General features: G+C 42.8%; 1 protein-coding gene across 12 annotated transcripts in view; it reads left to right on the top strand.

Annotated features, from left to right (window-relative positions):
• myt1b (myelin transcription factor 1b) overlaps positions 1-21411 on the top strand; it is a 94871-nt gene that overhangs the window by 38468 nt on the left and 34992 nt on the right. The window contains exon 1 of one of the 12 annotated variants that reach the window (XM_067525643.1): positions 16500-16619. The exons of 10 other annotated variants lie outside the window; for them this stretch is intronic. In XM_067525643.1, coding sequence (XP_067381744.1) covers positions 16595-16619 — 25 coding nt within the window. In that variant the 5' untranslated portion in view covers positions 16500-16594. Of the gene's footprint in view, positions 1-16499; positions 16620-19850; positions 20182-21411 lie in introns of those variants that run through there. One more of the 12 variants, XM_067525644.1, reaches the window with a different exon arrangement.

The raw sequence follows: 21411 nt of genomic DNA, 5'->3' as shown, positions 1-21411 counted from the left end.
CTGCCGATCTGCTGCGTCTCGAACATGAGGTGCGTTCAGGGACACTCCAAAGTCACATGTAGGTCCTCTGTAAAGTGAAACGGCTGTATGCAAGGTGCTCGGGCAGTTCAGCGACAATGTAGGTTGTGCCTCCCCCTCCCCTTCAATATATCGCCCAGCAAAAGTACATATCAAGACAGGCTTAATGAATGTGTCAGTCCTGAAGCAGCCTTTTCCTAAAATACATTTAACAATTCTTAGATGCGTGAGGCCTTCACAAACACACATCACTACTCTGTCCTGAGCCTGAATGAAATTCTGTATTTTAATATTCATTAGGTACCAGCAGCCAAATGGTACTGACAGACAAACTAATTCATCACTTCTTAGGTGGCAGTCATATGGTAAGAAGTCAGAAGCCAGAAGACTGGAATGCGTGCACGTACGAGAGTGTGAAAGCATGTCAGTTTCGTGTGCTCTTAGTGTATTATAAACAAGCTTCTCAATAATTCTGTCACATAATCTGTTCGGGTGCATGTTATGTTGTGTGTTCATCTGTATGCGCTGCATGCGTGAAAGCTGTTTCCGTTAGTGTAATATTGTTTATTCGTCACTCCCTGGGGCGTCTCGGTCTGTCTATATGCATATGTTCATGTGTGAGTATACACTTTAGGCGTGTGTGTCTCCCTGAAATTATAAAACCATGTGTCTGCTTGTTATTTCTAATTTTTTGTGTATGACTTCTAAGTGTTAAGTCCTCATACACTTGTGTTGTTCTGGTTACGTTTGCCCAGATCCATTATCTGTATTCTGCTTGCTTGTTTATCTCGCAAGTCTTGAGGATCCAGTGCTGCTGGGTGTTTCTCTTTGAGCCTTTCTACCTGCAGCCGCCACCCCTATTAACACCTCCATTAATACTAGATCACAGATGGAAATCCTCCTCCTCGCCGCGCAGATGCGTTTGGATTGTATTGATGCCACAGAAAATCTGCTGCTGCTTTCTTTCTAGGTTTCCTCTCCTGACTTTTCCTTCAATACACATGTTCAGCTCGCAGCGAGGCCTATGTTTAAAACCTGCTCATGAGGAAAATAAGGTTGAAGAGAATCAAAGAAGGCAGAAGAAAAGAGAAGATGATGATTGGCTTGACAATGAGGGGGGAAAAAAAACTTGAGAAAACAAGTATATTTGTCTCATTTGCATGCAGGCCTCCCAGCTCATCCAACTTTCTCTCTCGTTGCGATCCCGGTGCGTGTACTTGACAGACAAGAAACCAACTGTGTAGAATACCAAGTGGCTTTGCATGTTCGCATTATCATGCAACGGATAGATGCATGTATGCAAATCACCCACAAGCACATAACACTTAATGTACAATTGCATACTTCATACGAATACATCCGGATTTCATTACCCAAATGCTTGTCACACACAAACACACATATTAACATTCTTGCTCACACGTACCTCCCCTTTAGATAATCACTTGAATGCACAAACATTCATACATAAACTGATGCAAATTCCTCTACTTCACAAAGCTGCACATGTATCACAGACGTAAACGGTTTGAAGGGGATTCAAAAAGCTTTTTGATAGGTTTCCCCCAAATGCACATATTTAAGCTCGTCCTGGTGATATGGAGCACACACAATGCCGCTGCTGCTGTGTTACTATACTGACAAACTGAGACCTACATTGTGCTAAATGGTTTGCTTCCTCCTCCTCTTTGATGCTTATGAATAATACAAGAATCTCAGGGGAACTTTTTGCCTCACATAAATAAGAATTTAGATAGAAAATTGCATTATTAATCTGCGGCTTCTGGCTTGGCTTTTCCTGTAAAGAATTTATACACTGCTCCAAGTTGCACCCTCGCAGGAATCGAGGCCTCAAGGGCCAACAAGTTATGAGGTGGTGGGCTTCAGTGCTGGGGATGGGTGCCAGAGGCTGACTTTGGAGACACTGGTGATCTCAGCTACTCATAATGTTCTGGTGTTGAATTCTTGCTTTGGCACTGCATGGAGACTGTGGCTAAAATGCATCCTAGTCGCATTTAAAATGAGTTTGTAAATTCAGTAAGTTTCATATTTAACCGTGTCTTGGTCAAAATTTGTTTGTGTTTTGTCTTATTATTATTATTATTATTTATTTATTTTTGCATGGAGTCAGACATGTTTACTTTTGTTTACTATACAGGCAACTTCATATATAAACACAAAACGCCTGTTATTTAATGAATTCAAGTTTATTTGCATTTTTCACAGATTATTTCCTCTATCTAATGCTAACATTTACTATAGTTTGTCACTAGTTGCTGCAAAAGTGCAATTTCCTTTCTTTAGGTCTATTGCTCAGTTTAGCTGTATATAGTATATTGTGTTCATTTGTATTTTGCAGACCTCTGAGTTAGTTAATACTCACTTTGTTTAAAAAAAAAACCTGCATCTTTATTTTTACCTACTTGGTCCCCGACAAAGCTTTGAAAGGAAATTTCAGGCAGGGTGAATACTGAAGTTACATAATGCAACCTTTGTGAATCAAGCTCGCTATAGGATGAGATTCAATCAATCTAATTCACTCTGCCACTCAGCCCAGTGCTTTAGGTTTTATTTATCATGAAATTACATTGAATAAGATCATATACATAATGCCTTCGTTGCCCAAGCCCACGTCTTCAATCTGGCCGAGGCATGGTGCTGTGAACTATGTCTAAGCGAGGCCCCATGAAACTAGCCGAAAGGGGGTCGAATGTGCTCGAACATGGTTTGTCTTGTCCTGTGTGAGTACGCGCTAAGAATCCTGCAGAACTTAGTAATCAAGCACAGTGAGCCTCTGTGCTTCTGCCAAGCTGTTGCGTCACATGAGCTTCTGGAATCTTCTCTCCACATCGAGAAGTTCTGTAGCATAGCAGTATCATAAATAGTAGGCGAAAATTCCATACCAGTCCGTTTTGATCAGTTGTGTCTGACAGATTTTGCACTTATACCGTTTTGTAGACAGAGTATCTCATTAGGTGCTTTGGTTACACACATAACACAATCTATGCTGTGTCAAAAGAAGTTGCAATGATGCAAATGAGTTTATGAGCGTTTCACTTGACAATACCAGTGTTATAGGCTAAAGGGTTTCAAATAAAGTGTCTTTTTTGTCTTCTGAACATGCTGCACAATACCCTATTGAAGCAGTTCAGGTACACCAATGAAGTACACTTTCTGAAGGTACTTTGTCAGAAAATTATACAGTAGTGTGGAAAATTGCAGCGGGAGCACTTGTGTTTCTCAGTTCTTTCCTTCCCTTCTTACCTTTTCAACCATCATAATCCCCATCTTTTGTTTCACGCTCCACGTGACACTCGATGAAAAGCTCCTCTCCAGGTACAGCACATGTCTGCGTGTTCTCGGGCCCCGGGGGGCTGCTATAAAGAACATGTCAGTGAGGGAGACCATCTCCATTTATATGTCTCACGTGAGTGCTGCCACACTTTTACGACTGACAGTCCCATTCAGCCATAAAACTATACAACCTTCATACGTGTTCAAACGTACACACACACTGAAACCTAAACCCGTACAGAAGAAGACACATGTGACTTGCATATGATGAACAATGAATGTAATAAAGTTCAGCGCACCATGAAGAGGGAAAAATTACATGAAATGAACGAGCGTTCAATGTCATTTTTTTTTTCCTGCACCTGATAGTTTTCCACTACTGTTTTGTTGCATTTTTAAGACTTTATTTGAGAGAATGGGATTTATTTGATTTATTTAAAAATGCTTTTCATTTGCAAAACAGCCAGAACTAAACTCTCGAAACTCGAAACGTCATGATCAGAATCGCGCTATGGTGTCTGAAAAGACTGAAAACTGATAACACAAAATACAAAAGCTTCTTAGACTGTGAGACTGCTGTTCATAGCAGATCTGACTTTCTGAACCAGTGGCCTCTCAGCGAGTGAGACAGTTTTAGTCTCCTTCCACCTCCCAGTAACTTTTCATTTATGCACCATAGTTTGAGCATTGAATCTGTTTAGAAATGGCTCCAGGTAACATTCCTGACTTATGTTGATCCACCATTCTATTCCTTTGACTGTGTGTTGCTCAGGCCCACAAGCCCTTTTTTTAAGTTGGCACAGGTGTAGTCAAACATGATCACTAACAGGAAGTTTAGACGCTTTGGGTTTGGCACATTGAAATACATTTTGGAATTTTCAGCATCACTCTATTAATTATCTGTGTGGACGAGTGGGTGTGTATTTTTGATATACTTTGTTTTTTTCATTTTATTTTGGAAAACCAAAACGTAAACTTCAGCCAAAAAGAATAAAAAAGTTTACATAAATAATTTAACGCTCAAAATAGCCATGACAGTCATCTTCATGATGGCTTTAAATGTTTACTCCAACCTAAAATAAACCTTCCTGACATACTTGGAAGTGGACAAATCTACATTTCTCAACTTTCTGACCACTATACAGTATCAAGTCACAGATTCCACATGTAGTTTCGTAGCGTGAAAGTACATTTGGGTGATTTTTACTGTGTTCGGGTAATTAAAGAAATACTTTAACGCTTCTTGTGGAGTTAGATTGTCCTTGACTCCGACTGGTGCTTCTCTTTTTCCATGTCTCCCCTCCATGGTACAAAGAGTACTCACTAAGAATCTCATTGGTGAAATATTCCTCAATGTAATAAAATATACAGGCTAGATTTTTAAAACTTTACAATTCATGTGTGTGTGTGTGTGTGTGTGTGTGTGTGTGTGTGTGTGTGTGTGTGGTGGTGACAGTAGTGAGCCTTATTAAGAGACACAAAGCCCTCGGCAGGTGCTCTCTCCCTGGCTTTGTCTCTCGCGCTCGCTGCTGTTTATTTGTTCAACTCGTAGAGAAGTCCCCTCTCTTTTAGCCCTCAGGGAAAACAAAGAGCAGACGCACAAAGACAGGACTTCCCACTGCATCCTGGCAGCAACAAAGCCCACATGTCAGGAATGGCATGGCATGGAATGGCAGGTGTTCCATGGACGGGAAAACTGGAAGCCAACTTTTTTCCCCCTTTGCTTTTCTTGTGTCGGTGTTAAAAGACGGAGCCGGTGCAGAGGTGTAACCATTAACTTACGTTGATAGATAAGCCAAAAATGCATAGCTACGTACAGACGCTTGGCGCCGTGCAAACACCCAGCGGATCCACACATTACCTGTAGCACCTGCTGAGGTGACAGAAAAGTTTCTAAAATATAAAATAAAAAATACAAAATAAAATGTCTACACTATGAAAACACTTTGAACTGACTAGTTTACAGTATACAACATATATAACCGTATAAAATTAGTTAAAGCTGCAAAATATGTTATTCAGGCTGAGGTTGTTTTAGCCTGTTAGTTTTTTTCTATGCTTCTATGCTTTCTGTTCTCCTTATTTTCATGTGATTTCTCTCATACCAGCACAAACAGAATTTCCTTCCAGCTCCGGTTTGGTTTACTTTTCCATTTCATCCAATTCACCCCCCACTCAAAACTGTGTTTTGCAGATTTTTTTACTTTGCGCGTTGGAGGACGTTACTCAACGTTGCTCGTTGTGCAAAATGATATGTGAGCAGAAGTAGGCACTAGAAGATGTTTTGATAATCATCTGCTGAAGTGGGAAAGTGTCTTTGTGTTCACCTGAAATCTCCGTATTACTCTTGGACGCACTGTAGTTTGGAAGCCACTCACATGAGTCACATTAAGTGGAAATCTTCCCACGTCAAAGTCTTTTTGGTGATAATGTTCCTCTTTTTGTTATTATCTCCCCGCTGCAGCTCAACAGGGAGACACAAAGAGGGAATTATATATTTAAAGGACTGATTTAATCAACTCAGATTGCCTCACTTTAGCTTAAGATAATCATTTAAATATATATTTGTTGCACACAACAAAGACTGTGGGTCATTTCTACTGAACTGGCTTTAAAGAGAGATCACTGCATGGCCAAGATGAACAGGAGGAATAATGGCAGCAAATATTCAGTTGTTTTACTCATGGTTGAAAAAATGTGCCGCACTATGACTCTTACACATAATTTTTTTTTCTTTTTTTTTTTTACACCTAATAATATGAGGATTTTTAAACGTGTAGGGTAAATGCTTGCCTCTGATTGGCTGTTTCTGCTCTGAGCACTCGAGAGTTGTTACACAGGTTCCCCTTACACTTTGCTGTACGTAGGACTGAGTTGTGTGACAAATGTCTTCTTATTCACTTTGAGCAAAGACCTTTTACAGCTGCTACCATAAGAAATCCCACCTCTTTAACTAGCACTTCTGTGACGTTGTTTGAAGTGTGGAATTTGCTTAGTTACTAATACCTTGGCTAATTTGAGAATTTGACCACTCGTGATTTAACACATGGACCAGAATGATATTCCTGGCATTAGTGCCTTGTCAATATGGACGTATACGCTCTGGATCAATACTTTGTCAATATTTGTTTTTCTGGCTCTGCGTGTGTGTGTGTGTGTGTCTGTTTGTGTGTGGGGACAAGGCTGCTTGCCAGCTGTGCAATCTGTTCAGTAATCTCAGGTCTGGTCTGTACACACTCTACAATCTGCTCGGCTAAAACTGGCCTTACCCAGCACACACACACACACACACACACACACACACACACACACATACACACACTTATATATATATATATATATATATATATATATATATATATATATATATATATATATATATATATAATACCTAAATCTCACCTGTTCACTTGGCCTTCACTTTTAAAATTGTCAGTCCCAGGTTTTAAAAGTAAAAACTATTATAGCCTAGAGGCAAGAGAACAAATAAACAGTCATATTTTAGATTTTCTTTCATTGCATCTGTGCAGCCTCTCCCCAAAAAGCAAAAAAAAACCTGATTGTAAGTGCTGTCTCTCTCAAAATATTCCTCAAGAATATTAAAATCTCTTCTCGCCACGCACTGCTACTTCCCAGCAGCTAACCCACTCTCTTCCTGATTCACAATAACCCTTATCAGCCCAATTTCCCTTCTCTCTTCCCTCGCCCATTTTAACACGATGCCCTGTTTGTTGTTTAAATGGAAGGGAGAGAAAATTGGCCACTTTTGCCGCTCAGAAACTCCCGCAGCTGTCGGTAATCGCTACATGTGTGTATGTGTGCGCGTGTGCCGCGGTAATGTGCAGTTACCGCAGTAGGGGTGTGTGGGGCGGGGGCGTAGAGAGAGGGGTCATGGCGTGTGGTGGAGAAAGCGCTATTAGGAGAAAATGATAGGCCTGTCCCTGAAACTCCATTACACGCCAAACACTTAAAAGACTGGACCGGCTTCATTACAGGGCAACATGAATCATGCAGCACTCACACAAGCAACTGGCTTCTCTCGCTCTCTCTCTCTCTCTCTTTCTCCCCCTCTGTATCCCACACTCTCCCCCAGCACAGCCTTCTGTTTAAACTGGAGGATCGCCAGGAAAGAGGGCTGGAGTGAGGGAGGGAGCAGGAGAGGCTTCGGAGTTGCCTAGGGCCAAGCCTGTTTGCCTTAGGTCTGACTAACAGGAGGGAAGAATAAATGAGAGAGGAGTCTAAATAAGAGACGGTGAGGGGAGGAAATAAGAGAAGGACGGAGAGTGGGAGGTGGAGGAGGAGAGAAACTAAGAGGGAGGGAAGAGGAAACGATAGAGGAGGAGAGGAGAGGAAAAGGAGATGGAGGACGAGTGGGGTGACTTGCTGGGGCATGCTGTAGTCTCTGATGGAAGAAAGAATGAAAGTGTGACTTCAAGTGATCTGTGTGTGTGTCTTTGTCCCTCTGTGTGACTCCACACACTTGTGTAAGGGCAGCCTGTTAGCGTTTGTGTGCGTTGGTAATGAGCGTTTGAGAAGTGCTAGTTTGTATCTGTGAAGTGTGCACACGTGTCCTCTCTATGTGCTCGGGCGTAGTTAGCATGTGTTTTTATTTGTGAGTGTGTGTGTGTGTGAAGTGACCATTAGTTGTTGTTTTTTTTTCATTGTGTGTGTGTGTGTGTGTGTGTACTCCTGAACATGTCGCAGCATGCTGCCAGAGGGCTGGGGCAGCAAGCCAGACCCAGGGCACAGCATGACACTGTGTCCCGATCTGTGTTGTGACTGCCTCAATTACCCATCAGCCTGACAGAGAAGGAGAGAAAGAGAGAGTGTGTTTAGCTGCAGACAGGGATGGATAATTCCTTATTTTTGTCTTTTATCTCCAGCAAACCGATGTTTCCCAAATCTCCACTCTTGTTTTTTGAGTGTGCACTTGTGTTCTCATCTGCCATTTCACAGGCACTCAAATCCAAAGCTACACATCACCGTGTCCTCCACAAACCGCCTATCTCCAGCTCTTTCGCTTTCTTGTTTTTTATCACACTGACACTTGGCACTCTCTGTCCCCAACTCAGGACAGGCCTAAAAGTACCTGCTGCCAGGTCAAGCCATCCGGGAAAATTCCCAGGAGGTGTTAAATATTAATGTGAAAGGCTTTATGTCCAGCATGCACGTAAAAAGCTGCATAGTTTGCATGTGTACAGAGAGGAGAAAGAGCAATATGCTAGTTCGCGAGATTGATTATCACAGTGTCTTGGTAACTTCTGCCAATCAAACAGGAAATGTTTATTCCAATCTTAACACGCTTTTGCGACAGTATTTCACCATGCTAAGCATGTACAGTATGTAATGAAATCTGCAGCTGTGTGAACCATGGGATCAGCTGAATCCAGTTTATCTGACTTTGTCAATGAGAAAACTTAGAGGAAAGGGCTTTGGAAGGGGTATGTGCACACTGCAAAAGAACATAGCATGTCTATAGCCTATCTTTACAGCATAAAGCCTAAGAGAATGTGTTATTTTACTTCCAGTTTACCTCTTTCCCTTCCATCACTATGGACATTGGCGACATCGGCATTTGGACAAGATGATTTCACACCAAAGGGCTTACTTCATACCACTCAGTCACTTAGAAAATACTAAGGAGATGGCCACACATTCACTGACGTGGCATGAACTGCATTTTTCACATGCTTCCACGCACTGCGCTGCACAACACCTCAGAGTTATTAACATATTTCAAGTGACCATGGTAAGGATTTGATGTTTTATTAATCTGTTTGGATTCATTAGTTACTACGAATATCATGCACACATATCTATCTATCTATCTATCTATCTATAGATATAGATATAGATATATAGATAGATAGATATGCACCCACTTTAGACACGCTCTTTCAGAGCATGACCTTTTTCAGACCCTCCTTCATCACATAACATCACTCACACCCGGCCCACTCCCAGTCTCCTCCCCACCAACATAATGACATTTGCATACAGATGTCTCACTTGTGCTGATAATGCATGCGACATATGTGTGAGCGTGTGTGAGAGAGGTTGTGTGTACAGGGTGCGACTGTAATCAGCTGACATCTGACTACAGGTTAGGGCTTGAAGGCAAGTCTGCATGTGCAACCTTGTGAAAAAAAAAATCCTCATTATGATTATTATCACCATCATTATCACGAGTATGACAACTACTTTGGCCTGGAAAAAAACAACATACACACACACACACACACACACACATGTAGAGTAAGGTCTGAAAAGTGAGAAGTTGGGGGAGGAAACAAGGATGGAGTGATGGGTGAAAAGACTGAAAAAAACTCCTTCTAGTTTGCTGGAACAACTGTGCCTGGCAGACAGAAGTAAAAAAGGGATTCAGTTGAACTCAGGGCCCCTTTCCAAATCTGTGGCCCTGCCCCCACCCTCCTCCTTTCACTTCTTCTTCTGCTTCTTCTTGTAGCGTTTTCTTCTCTTGCCTCATGAAACAAGCCACCTACACTTTAGGACATCTGCTAAGCTGATTTTCTGGAGCTTAGCAGCACCACGGTGGTATCAAAGAGATTAGGTGAAACAACATCCAACTCTGGCTTTGTGCTGTGTTTCAATAATGCAGCACCGTGCCATCGTGCTCGTGCATTGGTGCCTGTTTGCCGCTAGTGCGTGTTGTGCCTGCACACAAGCTCACTGTGTATGTGCGTGGGTGTGTGTATTATGCTCGGTGTTACAGTGCCATAAGTCACAGAGCTTGTGTAATACAGTTGGATCTGGAGTGTGAGCACTTCTTTGCGTACAAGGATTGAGAAAAGCGTAAACAGAGAGCTGCTTCAGAGAATCTCTCTGTCTTTGTTTTCGGGCCAAGCCCATTATCACTGGAGAAAAATCATTTCCAGAAAATAAACTGTCGTTTGGCACTGCCGGAAATCCACTAAATGCTGGAGTTTATTTTTGCCATGCGAGGCCTAACAATCGTTTGCACTTAATGTGTATTTATCCCGTTTATTTCTCTCTCTTATGTGTATGTATTTTCCACTGCGCATGTTAAATCTTTTTTCTTCCGCCATACATTTTTTAATGGAAGGCTGCTTTATGAAGCGCAGTGGCTCTATCTTTGCTGCATTATGCATGCATGATGGCCAACACTTAGCAACTATCCACACACGTAATTAAGTAGTGAAATGTAATAATGTCATTTATCCCTCTGGGTTTAAGGTTTGAATAATTGCTGCGGAGTCAGCCTACTGTGCATTATGTTTGTGAGTGAGTGTGTGTTAGGCCACGACTGCAAGCTTGCTTTTTTTCTGTGTGTGTGTGTGTGTGTGTGTGTGTGTGTGTGTGTGTGTGTGAGAGAGAGAGAGATCAAGAGAGGGAGTTCTCATTTCATTTCTTTCTTTCTTTCCAGCAGCTTTCACTTTTTTGTGTTCGCTAACTAGAGAAAAAAGGGTGGAAAGAGAGGGAGAAGGGGGTGGGGGGGGGGGGGGGTTAGGGGGGGTGGGGTATAAGAAGAAAAGAGAGCAAGCCAAAGAGCGTCGGGTGCTGTGTCAGTCTGATATTTTCCATAGTGACAGCTGGGCCCAGAAGCTCAGACCCTTTTCTTCTGGCACACAAAGCCCATTAAGTATGCCACTCGCTCAATGGCCCCCGCAGCCTCCAAATTGCTCTAAGCTCCTCCCTAAAGTGTGGCAGCCTTTGTCATTGTAATCAGGCCTTGTTTGTGAAGTGCTGCCTGTATTTACCGCTGTTCAGGGTGCATATTTGCCCAGCCTGCTGCTGTCGGGTGAGCGCAGGAGGGAGAGAGGGTAGAGACACCAAGAGAGGCGAGGGCTGAAAGATGGGGAAAAGGCATAAGTGGAGAGTTGAAATTAAAAAAAAAAAAGGGGGGGGAGGGGTAAGGAAAAGGGAATAGTTGGGAGGGTTAAGTGCAGAGAGACTCAGGCTGTGACTCAGGATGATGAGAAGGAAGTGAAGAAATAAACAGAGGGGGGGCCTTAAAAAAATCTGACTCAGTGACTTGTGAGGGTGACGAGGGGTCAGGGAGTCGACCTCAGCAGGGGGACAAGAGTGTGGGACACAGGGGAAAAGTGTATGAGTGATGCTAGTCTGGATTGCGGGTTAGAAAAGGAGGGGCGTGATGGGAGGACTTGTTCACAACTCTCTCAGATGCTGCGTGGCTTTAGGCGATGCTGTGCACATAAGAATCTAGCTTTTTGGAAAAGTTAGAGAGATGGGGGTGGGGGCATCCAACTGACAGGCAAAGTGACAGAAAGGTACAGCGGACAGACAGAGTAGCAGACGACGCAGAGGAGCGGAGCGATGTGATGCCTTTTGGCAGAGATGACCCCATTGCACGTGTCACCCGCCACACCCTGTGGGGAGGCCCAAGCTGTGAGTTGGGTTGGGTAGAGGGGATCGCTGCAGATGACGCTCATCCGAAGTGGCATCCAGACCAAACTTTGTCTGTCTCTTGGCCTTTTCCTTTCATTTTGAGTGTATGTGCTTCTGCACACATGTTACAAATTCCCACAAAAGTCCCACAGAACAGAGGGGAAGTGGATGCGTAATAGAACGAGTAACGAAGAGCCAGAGGGAGTTTGTGTCTTCATCATTGTGTCTTAAAGTCATATACAACATCAAAGTTGATTATCTTAAAGGAGAAGTTCCTAAATGTTCAAGTCTGTCTTTAAGTGCTACTACAATATGCATTTAACAACGGTTTCTAATGTAATGATTCCTGAAACTGGCCAGAGACTGTTTGTAAGGAATGAGGCCCAGCTCTGTGCACAAGTACAATCCAACAAAAAAAGCTAATGAGTCCAGGAAAATAAAATAAGAAACATTATCAGTGGAAATACAAAAACAGGGATTTGTACCGAAAAGAGCTGAAATTTCATTAAACAATTAGTCAATGGACAAGGAAAAATATTAGGCAACTAGTTAAAACTAGTTAAACCTGTTAAAATTGGTCAAGCAGTCAAAACTTACTAATGTCATATATGACAAGCTTAGAAAGACAAGCTTATTTTGTTTGTTTCACTTTTAAATAAAAAGTGCTGTATCTGTCCTGGGTTCTGTCCTTCAAAGGCTGCATTTAAAGACCACCTGCTCCACACCGTCACAACAAGGCCGTTCTACTTCGAAGGCACCTTCAAATGCGTCCAACACACTGAGCGACAAAGGCTCCAACGGGTGGATCCTTCATGACCCAAGACATTCCATAATCTGTGTTAATTTGCATGGTGTTGGTAACTAGCTAGTCGCTATGCCAACCAATGAAAGGACCATTTCATAAAATTAACAATTTGTGCGTAGAGAAACAAAAAAACCAAATCAATGATGTAAAGGCGAGGACAGCGGAGACTTTAAGGCCTGCAGAGGGAAATTAATCTACATGTACAAAATAAGTTCTCCCCCATTTGTGACGTCATCCGAAACTGGTTGTAAACTGCTTAGGGGCGACTGTGGGGCAGGAAGGCAAGACAGTTGTCCACCAATCTCGCCGTTGTTGTTTGAATCCTCCGGAAAGACACTGAACCTCAACTTATTTGCTCCCGGTGAGCGTTGGCCAACTGCATAGAAGCTCCCCCATCGTTGTGTGTTTGTGTGATTGTGAGTGTGAACTGGTGAATAAGAAGCAGTGTAAAGCGCTTTGAGTGCCAATAGGTAGAAAAGTGCTATATAAATGCAGACCATTTACCATTTAACGAGTTTAATTACATTATTTAGAAGACCTGTTAATGCAAAGGACTTACAAGTAGCAGACACTAAGGATAGCTTGAGGGTTCAGTGTCTTCCCCAGGGACAGTTGGACTTGTAGCCGGGGGGACCAAGAGTCGAAGCACTGGTCCTGTGGTTTGTGGACAACAGCCGCCCCCTTAAAAAAAAAATTCTTTCTGAAAATGACAGACAGAGACTGGGTCTAAAGACTAGAATTTTAAGCCAGATTTATTAACTAACTCTGCCGACTGTCAGCACTAACTGCGCCAAACTGTCCTTTGGATGTCCCAATTGTTAGCAGGAGGAAAGACTGCAGCCAGCTGAACCTGTTTATTTTAAGGACAAACCAGAAAAATATGAAGTTTATCTAACAGGCTATCTGATGGATGTTGAAGTGAAGTACAAAGATAGATTTCTTTAAATCCCTTCCCTGTGCAGTAGTGGGAGAAGTGCTTAGCTGTGTCTAATGGGAGGTGACAGATATGGGAATGATCACACTGCATGGATGTTAGAGCGGGAGCAAAGTTGGGGGGTGGGGGGTGGGAAAGTGAGACAGAGAGAGGGAGAGAGGGCAATAGAGCCATCGTGTTAAGGACCCGATTGCTTGCACGAGACCAGGAGCAAGAGGCTGATGTCAGTTGTCCATCTGTGCGTGAGCCCAGGACGTGCGAGTTTAAAAAAAAACTTTCTTTCTTGCCCAGGTCCTTTGTGTTTCCCAGTCTGAAAACAACCTTCACTCTCTTTGTTACTTCAAACGCAAATCTGCACATTTATTAAAGGGAAAAACTTTTTCCTTCCAGCAGAGCGGTGACCCCCTTTGTCTCTCAGTTGAAAGTTGTTACTATTTGAGATGCTGAATAATGATAATGAAAGCGTAGGAGTGAACATTTAGGACTTTTGAATAATGATGATGATGAAGACGGAGTGAAATTTCCATTAATTAGCTCACTCGGGTCATTTTCTCAACAAGGTTCTGTTTCCTGCTCTTCAGCGTGCGTGCGTGTGTGTGTGTGTGTGTGTGGGAGTGAGTGTGTGTGTGTGTTTGAGTGTGAGTGTGTTTGTCTAAACTTTATTGTCACCACCATCTCCAAGACAGCTGGAGGCTATGTCAGAGTTCAGCTGCTTGTTATACAGAGCAGAGAATTAGAGAGGGGGGTTGTGTGTGTGTGTGTGTGTGTGTGTGGTGTGTGTGCTTATTTATTTCTGTGCATTTGCATATAACATGCAGGGTATCTGTATGTGTATATGTGTGTGTGTGTGTGTCTTGTATACGTAGTGGAACAGGATGATGGAAGGTGAATAGTGAAGTTAATAGGCTAATAAGACCAATGCTTGGGAGGAACTGAAGAGACAGTCTGGCATCGTCTGATAAAAACTCACCGTGGCATTACTGGGGACCCAGCAGTCCTCCCTAACAGTGACACCGTCTTTGTCCACACACACACACACACACACACACACACACACACTCACACACACCATAAGCCCATCTGACAAGCAGTGAATTCATTATATGTGTGTGTTTCTGTTTTACGTCCTATGTGCCATGGAGGCAGAACGAAGATTTGCACAGTGTACTTGGGAAACATGTTCCAATTTTTAAAAAAGCTCAATAGACAAGGATTCCCTGGATAACAAGAAGTAGATTTAATTTTGAAAGGTTACAAAAGTGTTTTTTTAGGCATAATAAGCATAGGATATAAGTTTAGCATAGTTAAGTTTGTTTTGGTTTATTAGCACATAATTATTCAATTGTTCACTTTATACCAGACTTACAGTATCAAGGATAATATTTACTTTTGGATTTAGTTTAGTTTATTTGTTAGCACACATTCAACTGTTCAGTTCATAATAAAGGATATTTTGTTAATCACCTGTTCAAACCGTTCAGCTTTATAATAATGGTCAAAGACATCTGGACATTTGGCTTAGTTTTTTTAAGTAGCACATAATTAATTAGCCAGTAAGTTTTAGTACAAAGTATTGGAAATATTTTTTTTTTTTACTTGTGAGGCTTATGTGGCATAAGTTCTGTTTTAGTTCAGTTCAATGGCAAAAATGTATGCTTATAATAGTGGGACGAGTTTATTGTAGTGAATAAAGTGTTATGAGATGTTTTCGTTGGCCGTTTTTTTTTTTTTTCTTTTTTTTTTTTTTATACTGGCGTCCAATGAGAAATAAGTGCGTCGGTTTGGTTTATCTCAACACAATTATCTCAGTATTAAAACTGAAAGTTAGTTTAGTTGAGTTGATGCAGTTTAGTAGTGACATTTCAGGCTCACGTGTGTTTTGTTTCTTTCATTTTAGTAGTTTTCTTTAGTTTGTCCAGTTTCGTTTATTTGCTTTCAGTCTGGTTCAGGTTAGTTGCAACAGTTGAGGCTTAAATGGTTGAACTGATTTTATTTTGCCCTTGTAAGAACATCAACAATCTAAACACTCAGTTTCATTTTAAAAGGAGGTAACGTGAATTTTACAGTGTATTATAGGCCGTATTTAGTAGTAGGGGTAAAGTCACGTAACATTAGTTAAGTTTGGTTTAACAGCCCTTCATTTATTTCTATGTGTATGATATGAATACACGGTCCAGGCCTGGGGGGAAATGGTTTGGTAATGTGCAACTGTACTGAGGAGACGACGGCAAAAACAATCATATCATTTAAATGTTCACCAAATAAATTGAAATGAAGAAGAAAAGCAGCAGAATGTGTTGAGGTTGCTTTACCCTCTATTACATCTTGGAGAGATGGGGATGGGGGTAATAAGAGCAAGCAATGGGAGAGCTCATTATCTGGAAGACCATCTGCTATTGGGAGGGAGGAACTGTCTGTCGCTCCCAGACACCAGCACTCTGAATAGGCCTGGAGTTGGGGCGAAAATGTTCCTCTAACTTATCTAAATTAGCTGTACATCTGGTACTTTGGGTCACATGTGATCAAGAAAGGTTGTCGAAACCTATGATCACGGGAGAAAATGACGAGAACAAGAGGGGGAAGGTGTCTTGAAGTGAAGCCCTGGAAATGGAAATGTAAAACTTTCAAGAAGTAATAGTACACAGTTCAGCTTTATTACAATATTACTCTCCGAGCCTGTGCAAACTTTTTTGTGTATGTATTGTGTGTGTGTGTGTGTGTGTGTGTGAGACATGTTCAGGACGAAGTAAATTAGTGCAAATCTAAATATAGTGCAGAAATGAGATGGCAGGCAGAGTTAAGTGTTGATATTGTGTAAAATGTGAATGCTGGGGGAGATTAGTGAGTGTGAGAAGTTGCCGGGCGCAGCAGATGCTCTTTGTTGTTCTTCGGGCTATTGTTGCTGAAAGCTGAGACTGGGAGCCGGGGATTGGCTCCGGCTCCCGGCGGCAGCAGGACGGAAACCCGCTCGCTATTGGCTGCCCGGGTGTGTCAGTCAGCCGCTCGTCCCACCCAGCAGCCCTCCCCTCCTCGGCGCCGGGGAAGTTGAAGTAAAGTTTGAGCAACTTTGTCGGGCAGAAGTAAAACTTGCCAGCAGCGCTTGGCGGTCGCTGCGTGCCAGAGGAGAGAGCCAGAGAAAGAGGAGGACCGCAAACATGAAGCTGTGTCGCGCTTTTTTAGGTTCGTATCACTGACTTTTCCTTTTTCTTGCTCCACAGTACAAACTTGAAGTTTAAGTTTCGGCATGTGCGTCTCATTCATCCTTTACGCGTATTCGTCTTTCCTGCTTCTGCTTTTTGCGCTTTAGCCTCAAAGTAAAACTTGACATTCATTAGATAAATATTTCAAACTATTGATATTAAAACAAAAAGTGTTTTGGACGTCGTGGCTGCGTGATCCGCAGCGGCCGTAACTGTAAAACCTGTGCGCAATGGATATGTTCATCAGCACAAAACATTTTAAAATAATCTTTTCTCCATCCGGGAACTGAAACGAAACTTCTGCTACCGTGGTAAAAAAGTAGACAGACAAAGGACAGTTGGTTCCCTGGGGGACCGTGTGGCCCCGGTACCGTGGGGACAATGCCAAGCTGCGGGCTTATTAAAAAGTTTTTGTTGTGTTAGTCTGTCGGCTTGTTCCATCTGTCGAGGGACTATAGAGGCCTCCCCCGGTCCCAACCTCAGCGCTCAGTCAGCTGCTGCCCCATGTAATATTTATACTGGCGGCCTGCACGGCCCCGGATCCGCACAATATAGCCACCATTCAAGTGCTATAGTCTGGAGTGACGTGCGCATTAAAGAGCCGCAGGCCTCTGTGCCATCTGCATCTGCAGACGGACTTTGGAACAACAGAGGGAAAGTTTTCCCACATGCTCTGAAGACTGCAGCGCTACTGAGGCTTCCGAGTAAAATGTTAAAAGTTCTGATAAGTGAGTTTTTTTGTTTGTTTGTTTCTTTCTTTACTTTAAATTAAATGGATATTGTTGGGTTAACAACTAGTAGTTTTAACCTACAGTATAAAGCCAAGGAAGCAGAAGTTATTTAGTGCTGCAAAGTAAAGTTTGAAAAGCTCATGCACCAGTTGTTAGGCAGCCACAGTTTGAATCCTTCAAACATAAGATAAATAAACTTAAAAAAAAAGTATCTAAATTAAGCTTTTATTAGACAACCCAGGCTTATAGAAGGGAATTTTGTTTAGTTTACTTCAGTTTAACGTTTTTGTTAAAGAAACAAAAATAGGATGAAGTTTAGAATAGATTTATCCGTCAAAATAGAAACCAAAAAGCATGAAAGTTGAAGCGTGTTCAGATAAGTGGTGAATACAAATAAACACATTTAATAACATGCCATGAAACTTTACTTAATGAGGCCCATGGTTGAATGGAACAACTTGCTAGAAGGAGGCCACACAGTCATGTAAAAGTCCAAGTACATCTGAGTACAAGCTCTACAATGTACTTAAAAAGTACAAAAGTGCAAGTACTCAAAAAAACAAAATCTGTGTATTTTAAACAGCATTGACTTTGATGCTGACAGTACGTCTAACTCCAAGTTTCACTAACTTCAGAAGGTGAAAATCATGCAAAGTAAATATATAGTAATTAATAGTACGTAACTAAATGTGTAAAATAAATGCAGTGGAGTAAAAAGTACAGCATTTCCCTCTGAGGTGTAGTGGACTAAGAAAAATAAGTACAAGTACCTCAAATTGTACTTGAGTAAATGTACTTAGTTACTTACCACTTCGCCTGACCTGAGCTTTTGTTACGAGAACAATGGGTGTGTGTTTTTTGGAGGCCCGAGAGCCTCAGCAGAGCGGAGCTGTCCGAGGTTCTGAACATACACACACACACGCAAACACACACTCACGCACACACTTTGCACTTTGGAGCTGTTCATAGTCCTGAACTCTCACCACAGCTGCAGTAACATTAATCTGCGCAATCTCCCAACACGTTTGTGTTCAGTCACTTTGCGTTTTCTTCATAATCTTCCCAATCGGTTTCACTCGCTGTGCCCCGATTTGGGCCTCTCAGACCTGCAGGCCCAACTTTCCGCACGGCCCCCTCTGCTGGATCAGGGCCCCGCATTTATTTGTTAATTTTTTTCATACTTTGCCCCTTTTGTTTATTCGATTATCTATGCTGTTTTGTGTGAGTCCTCTCTTTCCGCACCCACAGTCTGAAATCATACTGATGCGCCGTGCACGGCCGGTGATTGATTTCAGCTCCAATGCATAACAATGGGATTGCACAAAAAGAGCCTGCTGCAAAGAGATAAGAATTTAATAGAATTTCTGAAAGCTGAAGGTTGGGCTTTTTGAATATTCCCCACGTACGTGGCGTGGAGACAGCAGATAAAGGATGGCATTTGTGGGGACTATTCTCAAATGGCTTGTAATGAATGGTTGTCATTTCCACTAATGGTTTCAAAACAGCAAAGCAAAACCACGGTGTGAGCAACATTTGGGAGTGACTCCAAGTTGCGCTATTAAGACTGGCTGTTTGTTGTTTGGAGCTGCACTGACAGTGGGCATTATTCTCTCAGTGAGACTCGGAGACTATCAACAAATCTGTGTCTGACAGTGATCAGTCTTCTTAAACTCAAAACACAAGCCTCATTCGATACCAACCTGATGTTTTCCCCGGACAATTTCACTGTAGCATCTTTGTCAGTGATAATTCAAATTGATATCCATCCCCTCTCCCCCCCCTCCTCCCTCCCCCCAGAGCATAAATAATGTCGCATCGCCTGTTTCCATACTGAGGAATTATCAGATGCTGTCACCACACAGGGCATACACAAAGTCGGCATACAACTACTACATCAATTCCCAATCCAAGAAAAGGAAAAAAAAGTCCCCTGAATGAATTATTGGACGGTACCACTTTCCAGGATGTGCGTGGGGGTGGGGGAGGAGGTGAAGGATTACAGCAGCTATAAACTCCATAATGCATCTGTGGAACATCAAGAACTTGTCAGCAGCGGGTGAAGTGGATAAAATATGGGCTGGTTCCGTTGTGTAATACTGTGCTGGCTTTCTTACCGAGTGTGTTTACTGCTAGACGTGCACAGAGAAAGGAGGCAGCGTGGAGACCGTATTTTCATATTTGGACAAACGTGCGCACTCACATAATGCATGCACTTGAGAGAGGGGGAGTGATGGGAGGGGGGGAGGGAGGGGGGAGGAGGAGAAAGTGTGTGTGTGTGTGTACATATGTCCATTGAGTTCGTGTGGAGTAAAGGGGACCTCAAGCCCTGCCCATCTGATGCTGGAGGTTTACTACAGCTTCCGTGATGTCATGGCAAAGGGCGGAGGGAGGAGATAGAGGGTGGGGGGGGGGGGTTGGAGAGGGGATGGAGGGGAGGGAGGGGAGGGGGGTGTACAATGGCTCATGAGGGAAAGGTAAGTCAATATTACGTTTTTTCTCGCTGACAAAGGCAAATGAAGCCATGTTTTTGCTTACAAACAAGTAACATCTTGACGCTTTGACACGGAGCCGTGCGCCGGTGCGCTGTGCAGGAGAGGCCGAGCGGAGAGCCTTCGTTCGCCCGCACTGTTTGTCACATCTGGACATTTGGAACGGGACAGATGATCGCTTTTTAAAAACCTTTACTCGGGATATCCTTTTTTTTAAAAACCAAAAACCCAAAAAACAAAAACCAAACTACTTGGCTGTGCACTGCAACTCTCGGCAAGGACGCATCGCTCAACCCCACAGGAGATATATTGTTGAAAGCAGGTAAACAGAAATCAACGTTGGTTATGTTTTGAATGTAATCACTCACATTTATTATTATTAATATTATTATTATTATTACTAATAATCTCGAAATCAGAGGCCTATGTTGCATAACTTTGGCATCTCCCGCATCCTCGCCGCATTTTGAAGCATCGCCGACGTCGCAATTTTAACGAGATTAGTTATGTCTTCACATTTTCTCGCGTCCTGAGTTTCCCAATAGGAATTAAAACTTACTCACATCTGCGATCTCGCCGCAGTTTGAACTGATTGCGTTTCTTAGACTTGTTTGGATTTATTCCCAGGTTCAACCCACATAGTATTTGGATGTGTTGTTTCCCCCTCAGTTGTTCATGTTTACACTGAAGCCTGATAAGAAGTGGGGGAAAAAAAACCAACTATGGCGCTTTTCCTGAACCTCAGTGATGCTTGTTTGCCCACTTCTCTGTCACTCTGCCTCTGTTGTTGGACAGTTCAGAGCAACACACTCGGTCTGAGATCGGACTATTTGTTTCTCTGGATGCTCTTTTTGCGAAGCGAGCTATACCTGAAGTGTATTCACCTCCTCTATCACCTAACTACACGCACCACACGAGCCGTTTTCTTACACTCAAGTGTGATTTCTGCGTGGAGTTCATTACTAAATTGTGTTATTACGGTGGTTCAGTGGGCGTTAAGCAGGACTCCTGTGTGTGTGTGTGTGTGTGTGTGTGTGGGTAGGATGCATGGACAGATGGATGGATGGAAGGATGGAGTGAGTGTGTTTGAGAGGGAGGGGTTGGCCATTTGATCCTCTGCAGCAAAAAAAACAGAGATGCTCTCTTCAAATGTCAGCCGCCTTTAGTGGTGCGCAGATAAAAAAAAAGTCCTCAGAAGCGCGCTAGAAATAGGCTAAACACCGGGCCCGGGTTGGTAGGAGACAGGCTTGAGCTGCACATTTCGCCGGATTTTTTTATTATTTATTTATTTATTTATTTATTTAAGCGCTCATCTTGTCGGATTCATTCACCCCGTGACGATGCTGCGGTGCAGATTGTGAGCCTGTGCGTTCTATTTTGTCCTCGCTCTCCCATCCTTCCTGCTGCGCTTTGATGGCCACGTAATGTGCTGTGTGTGCGCCTCACGGTCTGTCAAAGCACCTGCGTCCTAAGATGGAGGAAAGAGATGAAGGATGATGATACACGCAGTGTTATGTCACCCGCTCTTTAAGTTGCTCTCCATCCCCCGCTG

This window comes from Channa argus, chromosome 13 (genome assembly GCF_033026475.1).
Source record: "Channa argus isolate prfri chromosome 13, Channa argus male v1.0, whole genome shotgun sequence".
NCBI lineage: Eukaryota > Metazoa > Chordata > Actinopteri > Anabantiformes > Channidae > Channa > Channa argus.
The sequence above is the reverse complement of the archived record's forward strand: the minus strand, read 5'-3'. Positions and strand labels throughout refer to the sequence as shown.